The following is a 20874-nucleotide window of genomic DNA, read 5'->3' on the forward strand; positions in this document are numbered from 1 at the left end:
TACTAAATTTCCTTACCCCATCCACCATCTGTTTCGCCGCCGCCAGCTGCGATTCCATCTTCATCTCCGGAGACAAAGATCCTTTTACTCACCGTCCTTATGTTTACGCAAATCTCCATAATTCCAGTTCCAGTTCACTTTTCATCGACCTTTAAATCGCTTGAAATCAGAACGGAAATGAATCGTGCAACTTCAGTCTTCGCCTTTCTTCGTCGTCGTCGTCGTCCAGAGGGGGGGGGGGGGGGAGGGGTAGCACAGAACGGAAATAAAAAACGGCACCGGTTTTTTCGCACTGTTGATAACTTGATTACCGTCCCGTTGCGAAGGGACTTTTTCTTCACCACACTACAACACGAGTGCCAGGAAGAACTGTAAATAAATCGCTTTCCTAGTGTCGTTAGCGCCCGCGATAGGAAATCGCTACCTTTTCCTCTACTTCCCTTGAATCGCAGTAGTCCAGCCGGGCAAGTTGCACAACCTGTGAATGAACTTGCCATTAGGATGCAGACCGTGAGACTATCGGATGTTTGCGCTGCCCCCTTTTTTCTCCATCAATGTCTCCACCGTCGTCATCATCATCATCATCGTCATCCGGAGAGGATATAGGAGTAGGCTCGCTTCCGAAGCGAGAACCGCAAGTTCATTGAGCCTTTTGCACTTGTGTTTTTCGCTCACTCATTCCGTTTTCATTTTCGTCAGTTGAACACCTGTTGCATTGCAGTTTCTGCGCCGCATCTTTCGTATTCGGACAAATATTTCCATTCAAAAACCTACCGCCCCGGAGAGAGGGCAGGAATTTGAACCACTTTGGTCACTTCCTCGATTCCACGCCCGGCGATCGTTAATCATCCTTCGTCGTTTTGCTTGCCGTGAAACCGATCAAGCGGCACAGTTAAAATGTCACTTTAGCCTACTGCTAAGTGGCTCCGGGTATGGCTCTATAAATAAAAGCGAGCGAGTGTGCCTCATTTAATTACCGTCCGTGGGTCCTCCACTTGCATCCGAGTAGGCTCAAGAGGAGAGCGGGAAAAAAACGACCCGATAAAATCGATAATTACAGATTACTCAACCCTTGCAACTACTTCTGCAGCAGCAGCAGCAGCAGCAGCAAGACGCGTCGCAGTTGGCCGTGCCAACGTTGGTCGCCAAGACGACGGCGACGCATCGAGATCGAAGTCGTGCGCGCATAAACAGTTATTATTATATTAAAATTAAAATTAATACCAAATTGCCCGTTCGAGGGATTCCTGGCGTTGTCACTTCTCTCCTCGGCTGCTGGGGGCCTGGGTAGTCGGAGTCTAGTCGGGGATCAGTCCGGTTGTCGTCCGAGGAGTCCAATCTTCGTGATGATAGATTGTCAACTGTCATCAGCAGTGTGCGTAATGGTCGGTGATATTAGTAGGCAAGGAACTGCTAGGGGAAAAGGTGTGCATTATGTGTAATTATGTGCTTAGTTGAGCGTGGTAGTTTAGTTTAGTGCGGTGGATTTGGTTCCTGATTCGAGGCAGATGGCGACAAGTCGACGACGATCGAAATTGATCGATTAATCGTGCGTGTGATAGCGAGCGAGGATTCCGGGGTGTGGCATTACTTGGATATGGTGAGGATGGGGGGGCTAGTGGATGCTACACTGGAACTATTTTAAATAAGTGACAGTTATGAGCAAAACTACTTGGAAACTGTTCTAAGGAGAATTCCAAGATGATTGTAAAGAGACATTTAACGACAACTAATACTGACCACAACTCCAAGATAATTTTGTCAAGATCTGCAATGAGATCTCAATCTGAGGATACTTCCAAAGGAATTCTATCGAGATTATCATATTTTTTGGCAGCACTTCGAGGAGGGTAAGATTACTTACGAAGTGCAGAGGATAATTACTAATGGATAATAGTAGTAGACCTTCTGAGGAGAATTCTATGGGGATTTCAATGAGAATGTTAACGAGAATCTCAACAGAATTTGAGAAAATTTGGCGACAGAGTACGATGAGTATTCCATAGAAATTCTGATAAATTTCCAAGGAAATTCTTACATAAACTGCAAAGACGTCCTGAAACAAACTACAAGTGAATTCTGGTAAAAAGTCAATGATAATCTGAATCTGAGAATAGTTCCTAAAGAATTCTGGTTCGAAATTACGGGAAATTTGTTTTGTTAGAAATGTCCGTACTTCCAACATCGAACACAACAAAATTGGTCGGAAATCCAAATTCCAAACCTACTGCAACACCGAATGTTAAAAACTGGGTGATATTTTAGCATCGTGAAAACTCTAGAAACTCTCAAAGCTTTCATTACTTCAGCAATTACTGGAACTTTTTGGAAACTTGGCTCCAGAAACTCAAGTAACTCTACAAAATCTCCCGAAAGTATTGAACGCTTTTGAAAGTCTGGAGTAATTCTGGATACTTCCGGTGATGCTAGTAAAGCATCAACAGCTCATTGAACTTGCCAAAAAGTCAGAATCTCATCGAAGAAGTTTTGTGTGTTTCCGGAATCCCATCAGTTCCTGGAGTATTGGAAGCTTTTGAACGATGGAAAGTTCCCGGATTCAGAAATAATCTAGATTCCCACCTAGTGTTGTCTATCCGGGACATTCCAGAAATCATTCCTAAAATTATAAAAAAAAAATCACGTCTCTCTATTACAGACCGGGAAGTTCCTTAATAATTCCAGAGTAGTCCGAAGAAAGTTCCGGATGAATACTGATAAATCTTCAAGAGAAAACTGACAGGAAATCGGAATAAACTTTCGGGGGAAGTATGAAGGACTCCTGATAGAATTCGAGGGAACCTGCTATCAGAATTCAGCAGCATCTTTTGATACAATTTTGAAGGAACTTCCGGAAGAAGTTGGAGAAATCTTCTAAAAGCTGCTAGAAGAAACTTTCGCGAGTACCCCCCTCCTAAGGAAATTGCAACCAGCTTTCGCATAAAGCCAAAAGAAACTTCCAGGAGAAGTTGAAAGAAACTTCAGGGGAAAAAATCAGAAGAAACCGGAGGAAATTGAAGATCAAAAATGCATCCTGTAAAAGTCAAAAAATCTTGGAAAAAACGGAAAATAATCCAGAGAAGTCTAAAGACCATTCAATGTTTCACGGATCGTTCTCCAGAAAAACTTATTATGCTACGAGCATTTTTTTTTAAGTTTTTCTGGAGAACGATCCGTGAAACATTGAATGGTCTTTTGAGTTCTCTGGATTATTTTCCGTTTTCTCCAAGATTTTTTGACTTCTCCAGGATGCTCTTTTGATCTTCATCAGAAGAAACCGGAATAAGATATAGATCAAAAAAGCATCCTGGAGAAGTCAAAAAATCTTGTAGAAAACGGAAAATAATTCAGAAAAGTCAAAAGACCATTCAATGTTTCACGGATCGTTCTCCAGAAAAACTTATTATACTACGAGCATATTTGTATAAGCTTTTCTGGAGAACGATCCGTGAAACATTGAATAGTCTTTTGACTTCTCTGGATTATTTTCCGTCACCTCCAAAAATTTTTGACTTCTCCAGGATGCTTTTTTGATCTTTATCATAAGAAACCGGAGGAAATTGAAGATCAAAAATGCATCCTGGAGAAGTCAAAAAATCTTGGAGAAAACGGAAAATAATCCAGAGAAGTCAAAAAACCATTCAATGTTTCACGGATCGTTCTCCAGAAAAACTTATTATACTACGAGCATATTTGTTTAAGTTTTTCTGGAGAATGATCCGTGAAACATTGAATGGTCTTTTGACTTCTCTGGATTATTTTCCGTTTTCTGCAAGATTTTTTTTACTTCTCCAGGATGCTTTTTTGATCTTCATCTTCTTCCGGTTTCTTCTGATTTGTCCTCTGACTTCAACTTCTCCTGGAAGTTTCTTTTGGCTTTCCGCGAAAGCTGGTTGCAATTTCCTTAGGAGGGGGGGGGGGGGTTACTCGCGAAAGTTTCTTCCAGCAGCTTTTAGAAGATTTCTCCAACTTCTTCCGGAAGTTCCTTCAGAATTGTATCAAAAGACACACTTAAACATTTTGAACTTCATTCATTAACGGGGATCATTTTTAATTTGAACTTCGGAAGTTACCAAAAAGCGTGTATCTGTTAGCCTTGTTTGCTGTTTTGTTTTGATTCTGCGTTCCGGTTTCACAATGTTCCACTTCGCTTCCCTCCATTCCACTAGCTGAGGGACGTTTAGGCCGTTTTTAATATGCACGCCACGGTAACTATCATAAATGACTGTTTCCCGAGTTCCAGTAGAAATGATCTCCAATAAATTGTATGAGATCGGTGATTTCATGCGATTGCAGATGCTCGTAAAAATTGTCCATTTGACCCACTATGCAACTTCCCTATCACCCAGAACTCCGAAAATTCTGGAAATCGACAGAATTGCAGGATGCAAAAATGAATTTTCAAGAACTTTCCTGATTCCAAAAACATTCAAAAATCCAGTGAGTTTTTAAAACTTCGTCTCATAGCCCCAACTCTTGGAATTCCCGGGACTCCAAAACTTTATTTTTTTTTTTCCGGGAGCTACGATTTTCAGATTTTTTGGAATCATGGAGTCTTCAAAGCCTTTGCACACTCCAAGAACTGCCGGAAATGCTGGATCCCCTTAGTCTAGACCCTGGAGTTTCCTTTTTGACGTAGGACTACGTCTGTGATTTCTATATGGGGGTACACTTTGTGAAAACCAAAAATGGAACATGTAACAAAATTATGAAAGATTTTGAACGTTAATAACTCAGCTGCCCCTGGATCAATTTCAATAATTTTATCACCAATCGATCAGAAATATTTCTACGCATCTGTTAAATTTAAGACATTATCATTTTTCAAGATGTCACTATTGAAAATTGCACGAATGTGCAACTGTTGCTATGATCGTTAAAATTATCACCAATTGCCTGCGAAAAGCGATCTCCCTAACACAAATGTCAAAGTTGAATTCCATCCGGTCTCACCAAACGGTGCTTATTCAATCACCGCGTGGTGAGTGGGGTTGTTCTCCAGTACACAACTCATAGAGATGAACTAGCCAACGGCGGAAAATCTCTCTAATAAAGACAAAAAAATTCAGTACACAACGAAAGGCTCCCCGCAAGCAGTTAGCTATCAAGGCTCCCCTCAACCGCTGATTGGATTCAGTTCCAATCACCGTGCGTGGTGGTGTCCTGTTGTTCTCTCCAGCGAGCTGCAGCCCACTTGAGCATCCATAGAAGGAGGAAGAAACCGCACCGCTATTGATCGGAATCAGTAGCTCTTCGTGAGCCGCTGTGGGCCATCTCTGTCGAGCGCGTGATACTAAAGAGTACAAACAGAGAGAACCCCGCTCAAATTCCTATTCCTACACAAAACACAAGCTCCTGCTGCAGTTAACAAATAAGATTTATTATATAAGTCCTCGTAGTCCTACGTCACCATTGCGTACAACTCCATAGGGCTGTCCCCTGGAGTTTTTTGAATGCGAACTTAAAATTCAAAGTTCTGAAGGTACCGAAGAATCATATTAGGAACGTTTCACGAGTTTTGTGGGTTTCAAATTCCGGAAAATATCCGTTTCCAGAAAGTTTGTGGAGAGGGTCGTGAGTTGCTGCAGTTCAGGGAGTACCAAATGTGTTTGGAATTCGTCTAGTTCTACCAGTTCCGAAAGTTTTTCGAGTCTGTCTGTCTGTCTGTCTGTCTGTCTGTCTGTCTGTCTGTCTGTCTGTCTGTCTGTCTGTCTGTCTGTCTGTCTGTCTGTCTGTCTGTCTGTCTGTCTGTCTGTCTGTCTGTCTGTCTGTCTGTCTGTCTGTCTGTCTGTCTGTCTGTCTGTCTGTCTGTCTGTCTGTCTGTCTGTCTGTCTGTCTGTCTGTCTGTCTGTCTGTCTGTCTGTCTGTCTGTCTGTCTGTCTGTCTGTCTGTCTGTCTGTCTGTCTGTCTGTCTGTCTGTCTGTCTGTCTGTCTGTCTGTCTGTCTGTCTGTCTGTCTGTCTGTCTGTCTGTCTGTCTGTCTGTCTGTCTGTCTGTCTGTCTGTCTGTCTGTCTGTCTGTCTGTCTGTCTGTCTGTCTGTCTGTCTGTCTGTCTGTCTGTCTGTCTGTCTGTCTGTCTGTCTGTCTGTCTGTCTGTCTGTCTGTCTGTCTGTCTGTCTGTCTGTCTGTCTGTCTGTCTGTCTGTCTGTCTGTCTGTCTGTCTGTCTGTCTGTCTGTCTGTCTGTCTGTCTGTCTGTCTGTCTGTCTGTCTGTCTGTCTGTCTGTCTGTCTGTCTGTCTGTCTGACCCTTATAGACTCGGAAGCTACTGAACAGATCGGCGTGAAAATTTGTATGCAGGGGTTTTTGGGGCAGGGAAAGGTTCTTATGATGGTTCGAGACGCCTCCCTCCTCTGTAAAGAGGGGCTCCCATACAAATGAAACAGAAATTTCTGCATAACTCGAGAACTAATCAAGCAAATGGAACCAAATCTGGCATGTGGAGGTCATAGGGGGTAGCCCCTTAGATAAAGGGGAGGGGGCTACGTACAATATAGCATGCTTTTTTTAATTGGCGCATAAACTCAAGCTAATATTGAATCCCGAGCAAGGCACTCTCAGCTAGTGTTTTATAAAAACTTCCGAACTCTACAAAATTCTCGAATGTTCAGAACAGATCGTGCATAACTTCAGGTCACACCTAGGATTCCTAGGGCTCTCGGGTAGGCTTCTAACAACTGTGATTTTCAGATATTCTCGAAATCTTCAACGACAAATACTTCCGAAACTTCGAGTACCTTGGTGTCGGAGAGACTCAGTCAAAGTTTAGTTTTTATTCAGGTCTTGTAGGCCTTGATTTAGATTTGAGCATGCTGTAAACACTCTATACAACTTGTTATGATGCTTAGGCAAAAATTCTTGACAGATCTAGACGTTTCCTAGCTTTACCAGGAGCTCTTGAAGTTGTTTTTAAATTCCCTAAGAATTTAATGGAATCCTTCTTAAAATTCCTCTGCAACTTAACAGCTACATCTTTTTTGCCAAAATCTAGAATAGCTTTACAATACGAATTAATCCTCCTTAAGTGAATCTTGTTGAACAACTTAAAAAAAAATGCTAAATAACCCAAAATTTAAGTTTTCTTTTTGCCAAAATCTATATTCGTTTGAAATTATCGTCAAAACATCCTCGAAATTCTGTTTATAATTTTCTTTTGATTCTTCTTGAAACCTGGTACTTATTATCCTCACAATTCAAATACCGGTCGCTTCAGAATCACCTATGAATTCATTTCAGAACTTCATTGCTTCTTCCCAGAAATACCTTGGAATTCATCTTAGAATTTCTTATCTCAAAATTATATCTCAGAATGTGGAATTCTGGCTATAGCTTCCTTAGAATTTCTCCCATGATTTTTAGGGAATCTCCCTAGGTTAGGTTAAGTTAGGTTTTCTTTATTAAGGAGGTTTTCAGCCTTGGGCTGGTTCGCCTCCGTCCGAATCTCCCTAGGCCAGGCATGGAAAATCATTTACATTCATTTCATGCATTCATTTACATTCATTTGCCCCTAACTTTATTCATCAACAGAATTCCGCAAAATGATCTATGGACCTTTGTAGTTTTGTTATTAACTAAAACTTTTGCCAGTAACTCAAATCTGTATCTCTTATGCATCACGAATTAGAGTGGGCAGAACTCGTTACTGTTTTTCAGTGAATGTAAAATACATTCACTGAAAAACAGTAGTGAATTCTGTCTGCTCTGGCTCGTCATGCATAGGAGATACGGATTTGGGTTTTTAACAAAAGTTGTACCTAATAACAAAACCTACAAAAGCTCCATACATCATTTTGCGGAATTCTGTTGATGAAAAAAGTTAGGGGCAAATGAATGTAAATGAATGCACTAAATGAATGCAAATGATTTTCCATGCCTGCCCGAGGCATTTCCTTTGAGTTAAAAATACCTTTTAAATTTACCCAAAATTTCCAATTTTATCAAGCTGAAATTTGTAACCTTGATTTTTTTTTTCAAAGGCCCAAGGTTTTAAATATTTTCCTAACCTAACCAGATTTTTTCTGAATCTAGGTGATCCAATCTTCTTAAATCCCAAATTTATTGAACACTTTCGTTTCTGGCTGAGTATGAGCAACCGGGAATTTTTTAACATTTGCGCCGGAAAAAAAACGGGAATTTCAAAATGAATTTCAGTCAGGGTGACTGGTCAAACTTTGCTGTTGAAAAACATCCGGAAATAACAACTTCTGGATTGATTAGAGTCCCTGGAGTTTCAAGAATTTGGGGTGTTGGCAGAAATTTTAAGAGTTTATGATGGTTCAGAAGTTTTTGGGTTCCGGAACCTTTTGACGTAGGACTAAGTCTGTGATTTCTATATGGGGATACACTTTGTGAAAACCGAACATGGAACATGTAACCAAATTACGATAGATTTCAAACGTCAATAACTTAGCTGCCCCTGGACCAATTTCAATAATTTTATCACCAATCGATCAGAAATATTTCTACGCATCTGTTAAATTTAAGGTTTTATCATTTTTCAAAATGTCGCTATTGAAAATTGCACGAATGTGCAACTGTTGCTATGATAGTTCAAATTATCACCGATTGACTGCGAAAAGCGATTTCCCTAACACAGTTTTCAAAGTTGAATTCCATCCGGTCTCACCAAACGGTGTTCTCCAGTACACAACGAAAGGCTGCCTGCAAGCAGCGAGATGCAGCCCACATGAGCATCCATAGAAGATGGAAGAAGCCGCACAGCTATTGATCGGAATCAGTAGCTCTTCGTGAGTCGCTGTGGGCCATCTCTGTCGAGCGTGTCATACTAAAGAGTACAATCAGAGCGAACCCGCTCAAATTCCTATTTCTACACAAAACACAAGCTCCTGCTGAAGTTAACAAATAAGATTTATTATATAAGAACACGTATTTCCTACGTCCCCATTGCGAACAACCCCATAGTCCCTTGTAGTTTTTTTTTAATTTCTGTAACTGTTGGATGATCCGGTTTATATGGAATATCTGGGGGGATGAAAAATCTCCGACGTTCTAGTGTTAAACTTCATACAAACTTGACTGAAGCTTGATTCGAATTTCAGAAGGTTGTCTCAATTAGTGTGGAGAAGAGCTCGCCCTATATCCACGAAACGTTAACAACAGGGAGCAAACAATTTCACTCTCCCCATCCAAATCGCTTCAATTGGGTGCCCTGATCGTCCTTCTCAATCCCAAACCATCTCACCATCGTCCTCCTCCTACTCTTGCTCATAGATGCTACTTTTACAGCGGCTACTGTTCAAAGTCTTCCCTTCACACATCACTAATTGATCCTGGATTATCATTAGAAGGTCCATTCGAAACACAGGCACTAGTTGTCTTTTGTATAGCTGTAGTCATTTACAGTTCAAATTTCCCTTGGTGGTACTTTGTATGGGAGCGAGCTGTCAACCTGTTAGTTTAGTGTCAAACAGTGAAGTTATTATTTTGCTTTAAATTTTGATTCTCAGTGTATGGGATCGGAAAAAATATCGTCGTTCTCAGAAAACGAAGCTTTTTCAGATTATGTATAATAACCCGAATTGGGCCCTTTAAGGGGGAGAGGTAGCTCATCGATTCTTCCGGTTCGCCTCCTAGCATCGTGCTATAAGGTACCAGGCGATAACCAGGGTAGTTGATCGATAGCTCGATGACATCATTTCGTTGGCGTCTGCAATGGAAAATTCTCATAGCAGGCGTTGACGATGGGACGTTGTCGAGTTGTTGAATAGCAACTATCGTGGTAACTCACTGATTACCTGTCGATCTGCCAAATTTGGAAAGACGTCTGCATTGAATTGTCTCATATAATAATATTCCGCCCACTATATCACAAGAAATTGCGAGTAGCTGAGTGGAATGGAGATAAGTTAAGCATTGGGTACAGGACCAAGTCTCCCCTGGGTGGTGCCAAAAGATGAGCGCAATAGAATCATCAAGATGCCATAAGGCACGGAATGAGACTATTGCATGGCTGGGTAGTCAAAGTCTTCCATTCGTTAGTCATTTCAGGTGGATTAGAACAGGTTTAGGTGGGCGTTGGCCAGATTTGGATTTTTCAGATGTAATCCTGGATAGGACCCTGTCATTAAACGTCGCGTGAAAGTGGAACTTAATGAAGGCCTAAGTACTTTTTCGTAGTTTTTAGTTTTCGGATTTGAAAGATCGTCGGTTACAGTGGCCTGCTTACTGAGCAGAAAAACGCGGTCCCAGGCCCTTACATATCAAAGAGATTTATGGTAAAATCGCTTGTGTATCGTGTATTTTGCGAAACTCGTTGTTGTCGTTGGTTCCGGGTTTGAATGGATACATAAATTTGAGCAACGGTATTATGTGATATGAGGGGCTCGGTGGCCTTAGAGCAACCGTTTTTGCTTACTGAGCAGAACATCATGAGTCTAATCTCAGGCCCATCCACATTCAAGATTCGTCAATCGTTTTATTTGTTAATATGACTACATGGTAATAACAGCAACTCGGTGATTAAAAAGGTGCTCGTCTGCCTAGTGGCAAACGCTTTTGCTTACTGAGCAGAAGACCGTGGGTTTAGTCCCAAGCTCCTTCGCGTTATATGATCGTTAGGACATCAATTCAGCTTATCGTTTACCAAAACGAACTCTGCTGCAAACCTAACCCTCTTATCCAACATCCCAGTGATTCCTCGTGGAAGTGCAGAGGTGTTCTCGGCTTCCATCAAAGCGAGTGTCATGTCAACACAATCCTTCCCATTCCTTTCTTGACCTGTGTTCGGGCGCGGCCGGCGCTGGTACTGCCTAATTTAAGATCACCAGTTTTTACACATTGAGGATGATTGCTAGTCCCAATCTTATTCAAATGTCGTAATAATACCTCTGACCAAGGAAAAATGATTTATATAGTTTTCATAAAAGTTGACGATACAAATACTAATGAGGAAAGGAATTCCGCATTTCCTTTTCCCAAGTCCTTTTCCTCTCCTTCCCTTCCCTTCTTCTCTTTTCAGAAAGCGAGTAATGGCGCTATAACCATATGCCATATAGGGCTAGGACAAGAGTTAGTGCTCAGGTCCCAACCGCTAGAAGAAAATGGTAGCGAGCAAGGGCGCTATAACCTAGGCGAATACAGCATTCCCTCCGTATAGGTTACGTCCGCACACCGCTCTCTGTTATCCTTCGACTGAGGTCGGCTGGATCGATTGAGGGATGGCAGTGGGTTGGCGGTGCCGTCCACGCTTGTACGGAGGGAGGACTGTACGCTCGAACACAAGGGGTAAATACCTGTGTTCCATCCCAGGAGATCGGACAACCAAGGAGTGTACATTAACTTTCTTAGCTCTGTCACTCCCAACGATTTATATAGCCTATTTTCAAATCCTGCATACGGAGCGGTTGGTACGGTATGTCCCCGCTCTTTGATTACCTGTGGATTAAATGTTAACCACTGTCTATACTTATTAAGTAGACATGGTAAACATTCACTTCCACAAAAATTAACTAAACGCTACACAGTAGGCCTGGCCGCTTTATTGTTTGTTTCACATCCTTGATGTGCAGCAGGCATTAATAATGACAAGAAAAATGATAGATGTATCATTTTCCAGGATTCTTTCAAGTACTGGCTGTGTATGTGTAGACTAGACTAGACTAGACTAGACTAGAATAACCCGAATTGGGCCCTTTAAAAAAATCGTTTATCGTACATCGTCTGAAAAAGTTTCGTTTTCTGAAGACAATGATATTTTTTTTTTCAATCCCATAGACTTTCAACTTGATAAACTAGTCACTCTAAAGTATCGCCAAGGGGCGCTGAGATGGTTATTTCGGCAAATGGAACCGAACCGTTCCAGTGCACCAAAATTGATGATGGTTCCATTTTTAATGCAGATAACGAATCTGTAAATTCCTCAATATGCTATACTTAATTTGTAAGCTGACTAATTGTTTGTTGTTTTTCAGGAGGCAGCCACCTTTTCTGAATATATCGACATATTTTTTGATATTTTCATTTGCTTGACTTAACTTAACTTAATAACAAAAGTATCCGTAGAACAAACATTGTTCAGTACAAAAAGCTCCATCACTTACATGTATTAGTTTTTTTGACGTAGAATTACGTCTTTCGACAACATATTGGGGGGTGCAATTAAAAAAAAACACTAAATTGACCGCGTTACGAAAAGTGGTCAGGTTTTGACCACTTATAACTCTGTCAATAGCGGACGAATTTCAATTCTAAACGAGCCAATCGATTGGAAATTTTTCCACGAATCTGCTAAAAGGAACACTGTTGCGATGGTGACCAAAATAATCACCGATTGCCTGCAAAAAGCGCTTTCCCTAACACAGATTTCAAAATCGAATTCCAACCAGTCTCGCCAAACGGTTCTTATTCAATCACCGTGTGTGATGGTGTGCGGTCGGTCGTCATTAACAGCAGCAGCAGTACTTCCGGCGCGTGGCGTTGAACATTGTTCTCCAGTACACAACGAAAGGCTGCCCGCAAGCAGCGAACTGCAGCATTCAGCGAAGAAGGAGGAAGAAGCCGCACCGCTACTGATCGAATTCAGTAGCTCTTCGCTAGTTGCTGTAGGCCATCTATGCCAAGCGCGTTACCCTCGTTCCAAACAACATACAGCTCTCGCCAGCCTCATCCGTGTTGAACACCCTAATAGCTCAGCATTACTGAACCATCACGACTTGGATACAACCTCTTAATCCTCGTGATTGATCAGAACTAATGCACCTGCACAGAGAACCACAAAGATGGTTTGCATGATTAGCTTTCGTGCTTCTTCAATGTACAAGGCCACTAATTTAATCTATTTATAGATCAATCACAGCGCCGGCCAAGTCCTCGCGGTCTTTTTGGGGATGGAAGGATGCTTAGTGTGATGTCCGTTGTTACTAGAGACCGAATACATCACACCTCTGCATCTCCACGGCTTTCACGGGAGGAATATAGTTGTGTTAGTGAGGTGGGTTTAGATGTGAGGTCGAGGTGTTTAGACTAGGATTCACTGTGGTAAATGATGCGATCGGTTAAAGCGGAATTTGTTTTAATTAAAATCTAGTGGGGATCGAATAAGGCAGAGCGAAAAATTGAAAAGAGCGGGATGGGCCTGGGATTGAACTCCCGACCTTCTGCTCAGTAAGCAGAAACGGTAACCACTGAGCTACCAAGCCTCGTCACATGACGGAATTCTCCGTAAACTTACCAGCAATTTCCCTACTCGTAGTTCCTTGGAATTCCCTTGAAACTCTCCTAAGCATTTCATTGGAATCTTTATTAAAATTCCAAATTTTTCTTTATTGAAAGCTCTCACCAGAAATCTTCCGGAATTCGCTTGGAATTAACTTCTGAATTTTTTCGAGTTTTCCTTAAGGATATATTTTAAATTCTTTTCAATTTTACTTCAAATTCAGTTTTCAATTACATTTAGTACCAGGGCTAAAAAATGCAATTTTCAATGACAGATCTCACGCGATATTTTCAGATGATGTTTAAAAATGCGGTATGTTTTTCAAAATTAAAGAACCCCACTGCGAGTTATTTTGATGAACCAAATAAAAGCAATCCTAACCAATTTATGCTCGTACAAATTTTGCAAATTCCTTCCCGCATAAAATGTTATTCCCACGCCAACAATCAACATAAACAACCCAATCGTCGCACCCCTCGGTTACACACACACACACACAAACACCCACCGCAAATGCAAATGATTATCAATTGCTGTGCAGTGTCATTATGCGCAACTCAGCGTTGATGGCAGCTTATCTCGTCCTGAAGCATTCCGCCGACCAGCTACTGCGATCGCACAGTGAGTGCCCACACGAGAATGGTGAAATGCCTCCTCTGGGCCCTGGCTCAAAGGAAGAGTAGAGCGAAAATGCGCCGTCTTTTGCTCGATATAATTTACGATAGCTATACTCGACATAAGGCCCAAAAGAAGGCTCTTCTATAAACATCTGGCCGGCCACCGCGCCGTTTGTTGCGTCCGTTCGAATGAATGAGAACGAAGGGGAAAACTCGGAAAACTAGAGCACTTGTTAAGTTGTTGTTGAGCACACACCGGTTGCTGTGGTGAGGTGGGTGACGAGAGGAAGAAGGTGCGTGTGAGTTTACAGTCCAGTGACTTTCTTTCGAATCAACGCACGCTGCTGTGCAATTCTAGCAACGTTGAGTAACGAAACCCTGCCCCAGTACGTAGTAGGCTGCGATGTGAGTGTGCGAGTGTTGCCGGCTAGACGAGTTTTTCTGCAAGTGCTGCGAGTATGTCAAAGCGTGTAGATTAACACTAATTATGATGACTTGAATGATCTGAGTGGGCAGGCAACATTGTCGCGGTCTCTAGAAGTTTTATCGCTGTTGGTAGCCAGTCAAGCAGTCAATGGTCATTAATAAACGGGTAAAGAAAAAGAAGACGCCACCGCTTGCCATCTGGGCTTCCTTTCTCAGGATCTTTTTAGGCGAAAATAAAAAATTCAAACCTTTGCTATTTCACGCCGAAATCTAGTATGCCAGGGTTGAAAAAACATCGCGCGCGCGCGAGTGCTCAATCAAGCCGATCTCAGTGTGCCTTGATTTATTTCTACTTTTTCTTTTTCGTCTCCGCCGGCACCCGAGAGCGAGTAAGACAAAGAGATTTGCTGGCGCCCCTCTCGCCCGAATCGTTAATAATCCGGCGGTGCGCCGCCTGATTGGTCGAAAATCTAAAATCGAATCATCAAATCGCACCTTCAATGGCTCGCGAGCAAGCGAGCGAGCAAGTGAGTGAGCGGCGAATGTACACCACACACACACGATCTGAGTATGCGCGAGAGATCTCGAACCGTCCCTTTCTAATGTTTCTCGCACGCGCGTTTCTCCCTCTTCAAATGTATGGGAAAATATACTCACGAACCGACCGACCGACCGACCGAGGAGAGATTAGAAGGCTCATACACCACGCCTACTTTGGTCTCCCCCCGAATTCCCGTCCGACCGACGATGGTGATGCTGTGCCGAGGGAGATGAATCCTCTGCCAGTGCCACGCATTTCTCCATTTCAGCCCCCGAAATTTTCTCGATGCGCGAATCCCCGGAAGCCTCCTTTGATCGAACCGTGTACCTAACCGTACATAAAATGTATGCTATAAAAAGATCAAAAATCGTGTATGCCTTGATGGTTCCTTTGTTGCGGCCAGCGTGCTTTGTTGATGCCGCCGACCAACCCACCCTCTATGTAGGTATCGTTTAAAGTTTTGCTCCGATTTCCCGCATCCATTCATTCATTCATTCATCCGTTCGTGTCCGGTACGAGACGACCCCAATGACGGCAACGACAACCGGTCGGTCGGCCGGGCAAGGTCCATTATTTTACGATGTTTATCCAAGAAGTGGTGGTAGATAGTCTTAGAGGAAGAATGACTTTTCGATCCCAAAACAAACCGAAATCAAAGCGCGGCGTTTGGCGTTCTTTTGTATGCCGTCATGCTCCGGCCCGAGTCGTGTTTGACACAGATAAACAAACCAGGAAGAAATTGTCAAATATTGGTCCATCGCTTTTGGTGTCTTCCTGTTTGTAGGTTATGCGCTCTTTTCCCGCGTGGCTTTGTTGCTTGAGAGCGGGGAAGGGCCGAGAGTAAACAGTTATTTTATGAATGAATGGATCTTCAAGAGTGCCCCGTTGTACCTGTTGTGCTCAGAAAATGTCCGGGAAAACCTTCGATCTCTCTAGGGTTGTCATTTCATTCGGTCACCTCGCAATTTTGAACGAGTGTATGTCAAGATTTAAGACCTCTGGGGAGCTAAAATTTTGACTTCGCGTAGGTTGTGAGTGAGCAAGCAAAACTTGTACTGGAAACCCTAATCCTATGCTTTAGAAAAGCCTTTTTTATGCACACATCAATCTTGAGTGGAAAAGAAAAAAAAAACATCAAATATTAGTTCATCACTCACTCTTCCCATTTGACGTTTTCATTCATCGAAAGTAAACAATGAAAACATTTTATGAATGAACGAACTCTCAAGTAGGGCGCCTTGGAAAGAAGCAGCAATGGCAACAATTATGTGACGTGACAGCTGCTGCATGCCTGCTACGATGATCCCGCCGTAGCACCTATGCTGCTCGTCACTTCCACATCTAGCCATAGACCTGTCTACGGTGGCAGCGCACACCAGCTTCGATTGACGTCATTCAAAATATGATAATTTAACATGTTATTGTTCTTCCCGTCCGTCCAAGCGATCATTAGCGTTTTCCTTTTCTTTCCGCTCGCTGGTACAACACACGCGCTTTTTGCTACAACACACCTTAGTTCGTGTGTAGACAAGTGTGTGCATAAACATAAACACCAATCATCATCATCTTCGGCAGAGTCCGTGGCCAACGGCATAATTCTACGTGATGGAGCAGTCCCCCGTCGTGCAGCGGTGCAACGGCTCCTATGCTGTAAACAATCCCGAAGACAAAACGCGTGCACGCGCGCCTTCTTGGATCAGCAGAAGAAGAATATGAAAATGAGTGATGCTCGCGGCTCGTGCGACGAAGAAGTGTCGGATCGGAAACGGAAATAGATGCATTCCCTTCCCATTCTTTTAATGGCTTTAATTGAAACCGTCGTCGTATATGACTACGTACGTGGTCATATTTTCCTGCATTTCCTCTCGCCACAGAGCGCTGGTGCACAGCACAAATAAACATAGATCATAACCTCAAAATATGTCTTAAACAAGCAATGTTTACACCCGTGCTGCAGTGCAGCACGACGGGCACGTGTCCGGAAGGAAGTCACGATGCCGAATGTTTAGAGATTCATACTCACTTTCTCCTTTCTCTCTCTCTCTCTTTTTTTTACAGGTTACACATCCCTCCACGATCGTAGTAATAGTTCCCCACCTCCGCTGATCCAATCCTCCAACCAATCCGGAAGCGGAGCGGGAGGCGGGGGAGGAGGAGGCGGAGGCGGAGGAGGCTCCGGTGGCAGTAACAACAATAGTAGCAGCACAAACTCAACCTCCTCTAGTGGTAATAGTAGTAGCAATAGTAACAACAACAACAACAACAACAGCAGCAGTATGTCCTCCTATCTGTCATCGATGGCGGCGGCCGTGAGGAATGCCAACAGTAACAATAGTGGCAACAACAACAACAGCAGTAGTGCGAATAGTTCCAACTATCCTAGCAGCAATAGTGCGAATACCCCATCGACGGCGTCCTCCGGAAGCGGCGGAAGTCACCCGCAAATGAAGGAAGAGCACGAACCGAACAGTTTTATCAACATCGACGAGCTGCCGGTGAGTGCTTGATCTTAAATTTTAATCAACCAATGGTGCAGTCAGTCAGGCATGGCGCCACCTTCGCCAAAAATATCGATTCTGGGAGCGAAAACATTTGGTAGGGGTGTTGCGTAAGAAATTGACCCAGCACATGTACAATTTTTTTTTTTTCAAAAAAAGGTTCATATTTCGTTAAAACATTTTCCGGTTTTCTGCATAGAAAATAAATCGTGGTAGTTTTTTTTTTTACTAGCGACCAGGGATGCCAGATGGTTTTGCAAATTGTCTGTATGAATGCTAATAAAATGTCTGCATTCTCATAAATTTTGAATACCGAGAGTAGCGATAAGAGAGGGAGTTGTGTGGAATATGTGAAAGTCATTTCTGAGCAAGGTTTCAAATGCATATTTCGCGTAACATGTTTTTCGTAATTTCGTGATAATTACATTACGTTCACATCCAATGAGAGAGGCACTATAAACTGAAACCTGCGTTGGTCAATTGCTGTCATTTTCAGGGTTGTTACATGAAACCAATCCTCTCCAAATCCACTCGAACAATAATTCATAGGTTTGCAGCAAATTTGGTTACTAGAAATGTTCAACCAGAAATATGTCAAAGGGTATTGGATGTTTTGTGAGCCTATCTTGAACCTTTTAAAAAATTTCTGGGCTTTCATAAATTGTCCCATACCTCCATCTGATTCCCTTAACTTCTTTTATTATTTTAAAGAATTTTTGAAGTTCCATGATTTTTATAGGTTGCCTGGACGTCTTTAAAGTACTGTAGTTCCCTAAATTTCCTTAATTTGTTTAGATCTTAATAAAGGTTTCTAAACAAATTTCAAGATTTTCTAAACTTTTTTTGAAATTCTCTAAACTTTTTTGAAAAACTCAGAACTACTTGAACTTCTCTAATATTACCATAAGCATCCTTGAAGTTTCTTTGAACCTCTCCGAATAGCCTTTCTAAGGTTGTTAAGCTTCTCTGAATTCCTCCCAAACTTGTCTGAGGTGTTCCCTGAGTATTCTTGATACTTCCTTCATTGCAATGAGTATGCGTTCGAATTTCTCTGAATGTCTCGTAAGTCCATTGATCGTACTTGAAATTTAAGAAGTTTCTCCATTATTTGGCTGGCAGACTTCTGTAGAGTTCACTAATCTCATCTGAAATTCAACCAAATATCTTAAAGGTGACCACTGAGTCTTTTTTAGATTTCCTAAACTAATAATCGTCCCTTAACTCAGTCGGTAAAGGCGCAGCTACAAATCAAAACCATGCTGGAGGTGGCTGGGTTCAATTTCCGGTCCGTTTTAGGAATTATACACAAATTGGAAAATTGCTCGACCTTCCCTGAGCATGGAGTATGATTGTACTTGTCATACAATTATACTAATACAAAAATGGTAAGGTATCGAAACCTCTCAATTAATAACTATGCTAGATTTCCCTAAACTTCTATGAAGCTCTCTGAACTGTTATGAAATTCGCTGAACTTCTCAGAGAGATTCAGGAATCTAATGAAATGAAGAAGCTGCTAAACTTGAAGAACTTCTGATTGGTTCAGTGAACTTCAGAGAGGTTCATAGATCTTCGGAGTGTATTCAGGGAACTGATAAGGTCGTGGAAGTTCTGAGAGGTCGTTGAGGTTTCAGAGTTATGAAGGGTTACAAATACTCAAATTTGTTCTGGGAGCTACAAAATATTGCTTCTGTGCTCTCATTCTAAAAAACAGGCGTCCATAAAACAAAATGAAAGCCGTATATCAGCTTTATATTGCAAAAATGGGCCCTCATCGGGTTATTAACGGACTTGGTGGTTACTTGGGAATCATGTTATCTTCGTAAATAAGATCGATAAATTTATGTGTAGATCATAAGACCATTGAACTGCATAAAAGTAGTACTGAGAAAAATGGTTGAAGAAGAATCTATGACTCATGAGAAATTGATGACAGATATATTTTTTTACAAAAGCACTTAGGTATGTCTATTTGAAAATGCGTAGTTTTTTTTTTTTATAATTCATTTATTTGTACAGGCTCAATCGAATAAACTTTACAGTGCCGAGTTATCCTTTGCGTTATACATTATTACTGTCTTAAATTTAAAGTTAAATGAACTGGACCGAGTACTCGCGGTTGTCTCGAGGTTAGTGGAGATTTACAATTTGAAAATGTGTAGTTGAAATGATTGCAATGAAGTCTTCAAATGATTAAAACTGAAACTTTGTTGAATTCAGGCTTATTGGAACTAAGCCGTACCAAATTCACATCAGACCCTAAATCTGAAATTCAAATTCGAGTTAAATCTGCGAAGTCTCACTCGGGACATCCGAGTAGTCGGAACAGTCCTGAATTTTTGGCAAATATTTGCTGAAAAAAAGCATGTTTTAAGCAAGTAAATTCTGTACTGAAATCCTTTATTGATGTTGATCGATATTAATGCCTGTATAAATCTGTAACTTTTTACCAATGTCTGTATAATATAAGTCCTCTGTATGAAATCTGTATGCATCATCAAATGTCTGTATAAAAACAGACATGTCTGTATATCTGGCATCCCTGCTAGCGACATCTGTGGCAAAAATCAACCATGCCTTAAATCCATTACATTGACTAACCATGCTTTCTTCTTACCGCCCCTCGCAGAACTTCGGCGTCGTCCCGGGTCACTACGACGATCAGGACCAGTACCACTCGCTACCGCAGCCGGAAACCCAAACGCCCTCCCACGGCTATCTGGAGAACAGTCCGGAGTTCTATTCCGCCATCCAGATGGAGCAGAAGTACATGGCCCCGCACTACAAAACCGGCCCGTATACGAGTCGAGGCGGCCGGTACCACCAGCCACATGCTCACGGTGGCGGTGGAGGTGGAGCTGGGCCTGGCGCTGGCGCCGGATCCCAAAACAGCCACCACCATCATCACCACCAGCACCACCACCCGCACCACGACGCATACCCGGAGTACAGTTCGCCCTACGACACGCCACCGTTCCAGACCGTACCGAGCAATACGACCTCGCCACAGGGATCGGGAAACAACAACAACGACAGCACCGGTCTCGGAGGTCACATGGACCCCTGGAGCCAGCTGCACCACCCCGGTCAACATCCGGGTCACCCGGGAGGACATCCGTCGCTGTTGGACTTCCAACATCCGGCCTACATGGGAACCACGATGGGCTTCGATAAGACGATGCTCGGAAGCTACGGAGCGCAAGGTGGCGCGCCATGTTTCACCGGTTCCGGACCCATTCAGCTGTGGCAGTTCCTGCTGGAACTCCTAACCGACAAGACCTGCCAGAACTTCATCTCCTGGACCGGCGATGAGTGGGAGTTCAAGCTGACCGATCCGGATGAGGTAAGTTACTCAAGCCGTTGCCTTACTCATAAAAACGGAACCTCTAACCAATGTTGTTCGCATCAACAGGTGGCACGCCGGTGGGGCGTCCGGAAAAACAAGCCAAAAATGAACTACGAGAAGCTAAGCCGAGGCCTCCGGTACTACTACGATAAGAATATTATCCACAAAACTGCCGGCAAGCGTTACGTCTATCGTTTTGTATGTGATCTTCAAACTCTGTTAGGGTAAGTTAGTTCATGTTTCACCTCAAGCTCAGCTTAACCATTTTCCTCCTCTCG

The 20874-nt window shown here is 42.6% G+C and overlaps 1 protein-coding gene across 1 annotated transcript in view; it reads left to right on the forward strand.

The window, feature by feature from the left end:
- LOC135713815 (ETS-like protein pointed) overlaps positions 1 to 20874 on the forward strand; it is a 35271-nt gene that overhangs the window by 12846 nt on the left and 1551 nt on the right. The window contains exons 2-4 of the mRNA XM_065237049.1: positions 16811 to 17247; positions 19880 to 20593; positions 20663 to 20820. Coding sequence (XP_065093121.1) covers positions 16811 to 17247; positions 19880 to 20593; positions 20663 to 20820 — 1309 coding nt within the window. The remainder of the gene's footprint in view (positions 1 to 16810; positions 17248 to 19879; positions 20594 to 20662; positions 20821 to 20874) is intronic.

Source organism: Ochlerotatus camptorhynchus, unplaced genomic scaffold (assembly GCF_037179485.1).
Source record: "Ochlerotatus camptorhynchus isolate MF236.1 unplaced genomic scaffold, CSIRO-AGI_Acam_v1.1 ptg000583l, whole genome shotgun sequence".
Lineage (NCBI taxonomy): Eukaryota > Metazoa > Arthropoda > Insecta > Diptera > Culicidae > Ochlerotatus > Ochlerotatus camptorhynchus.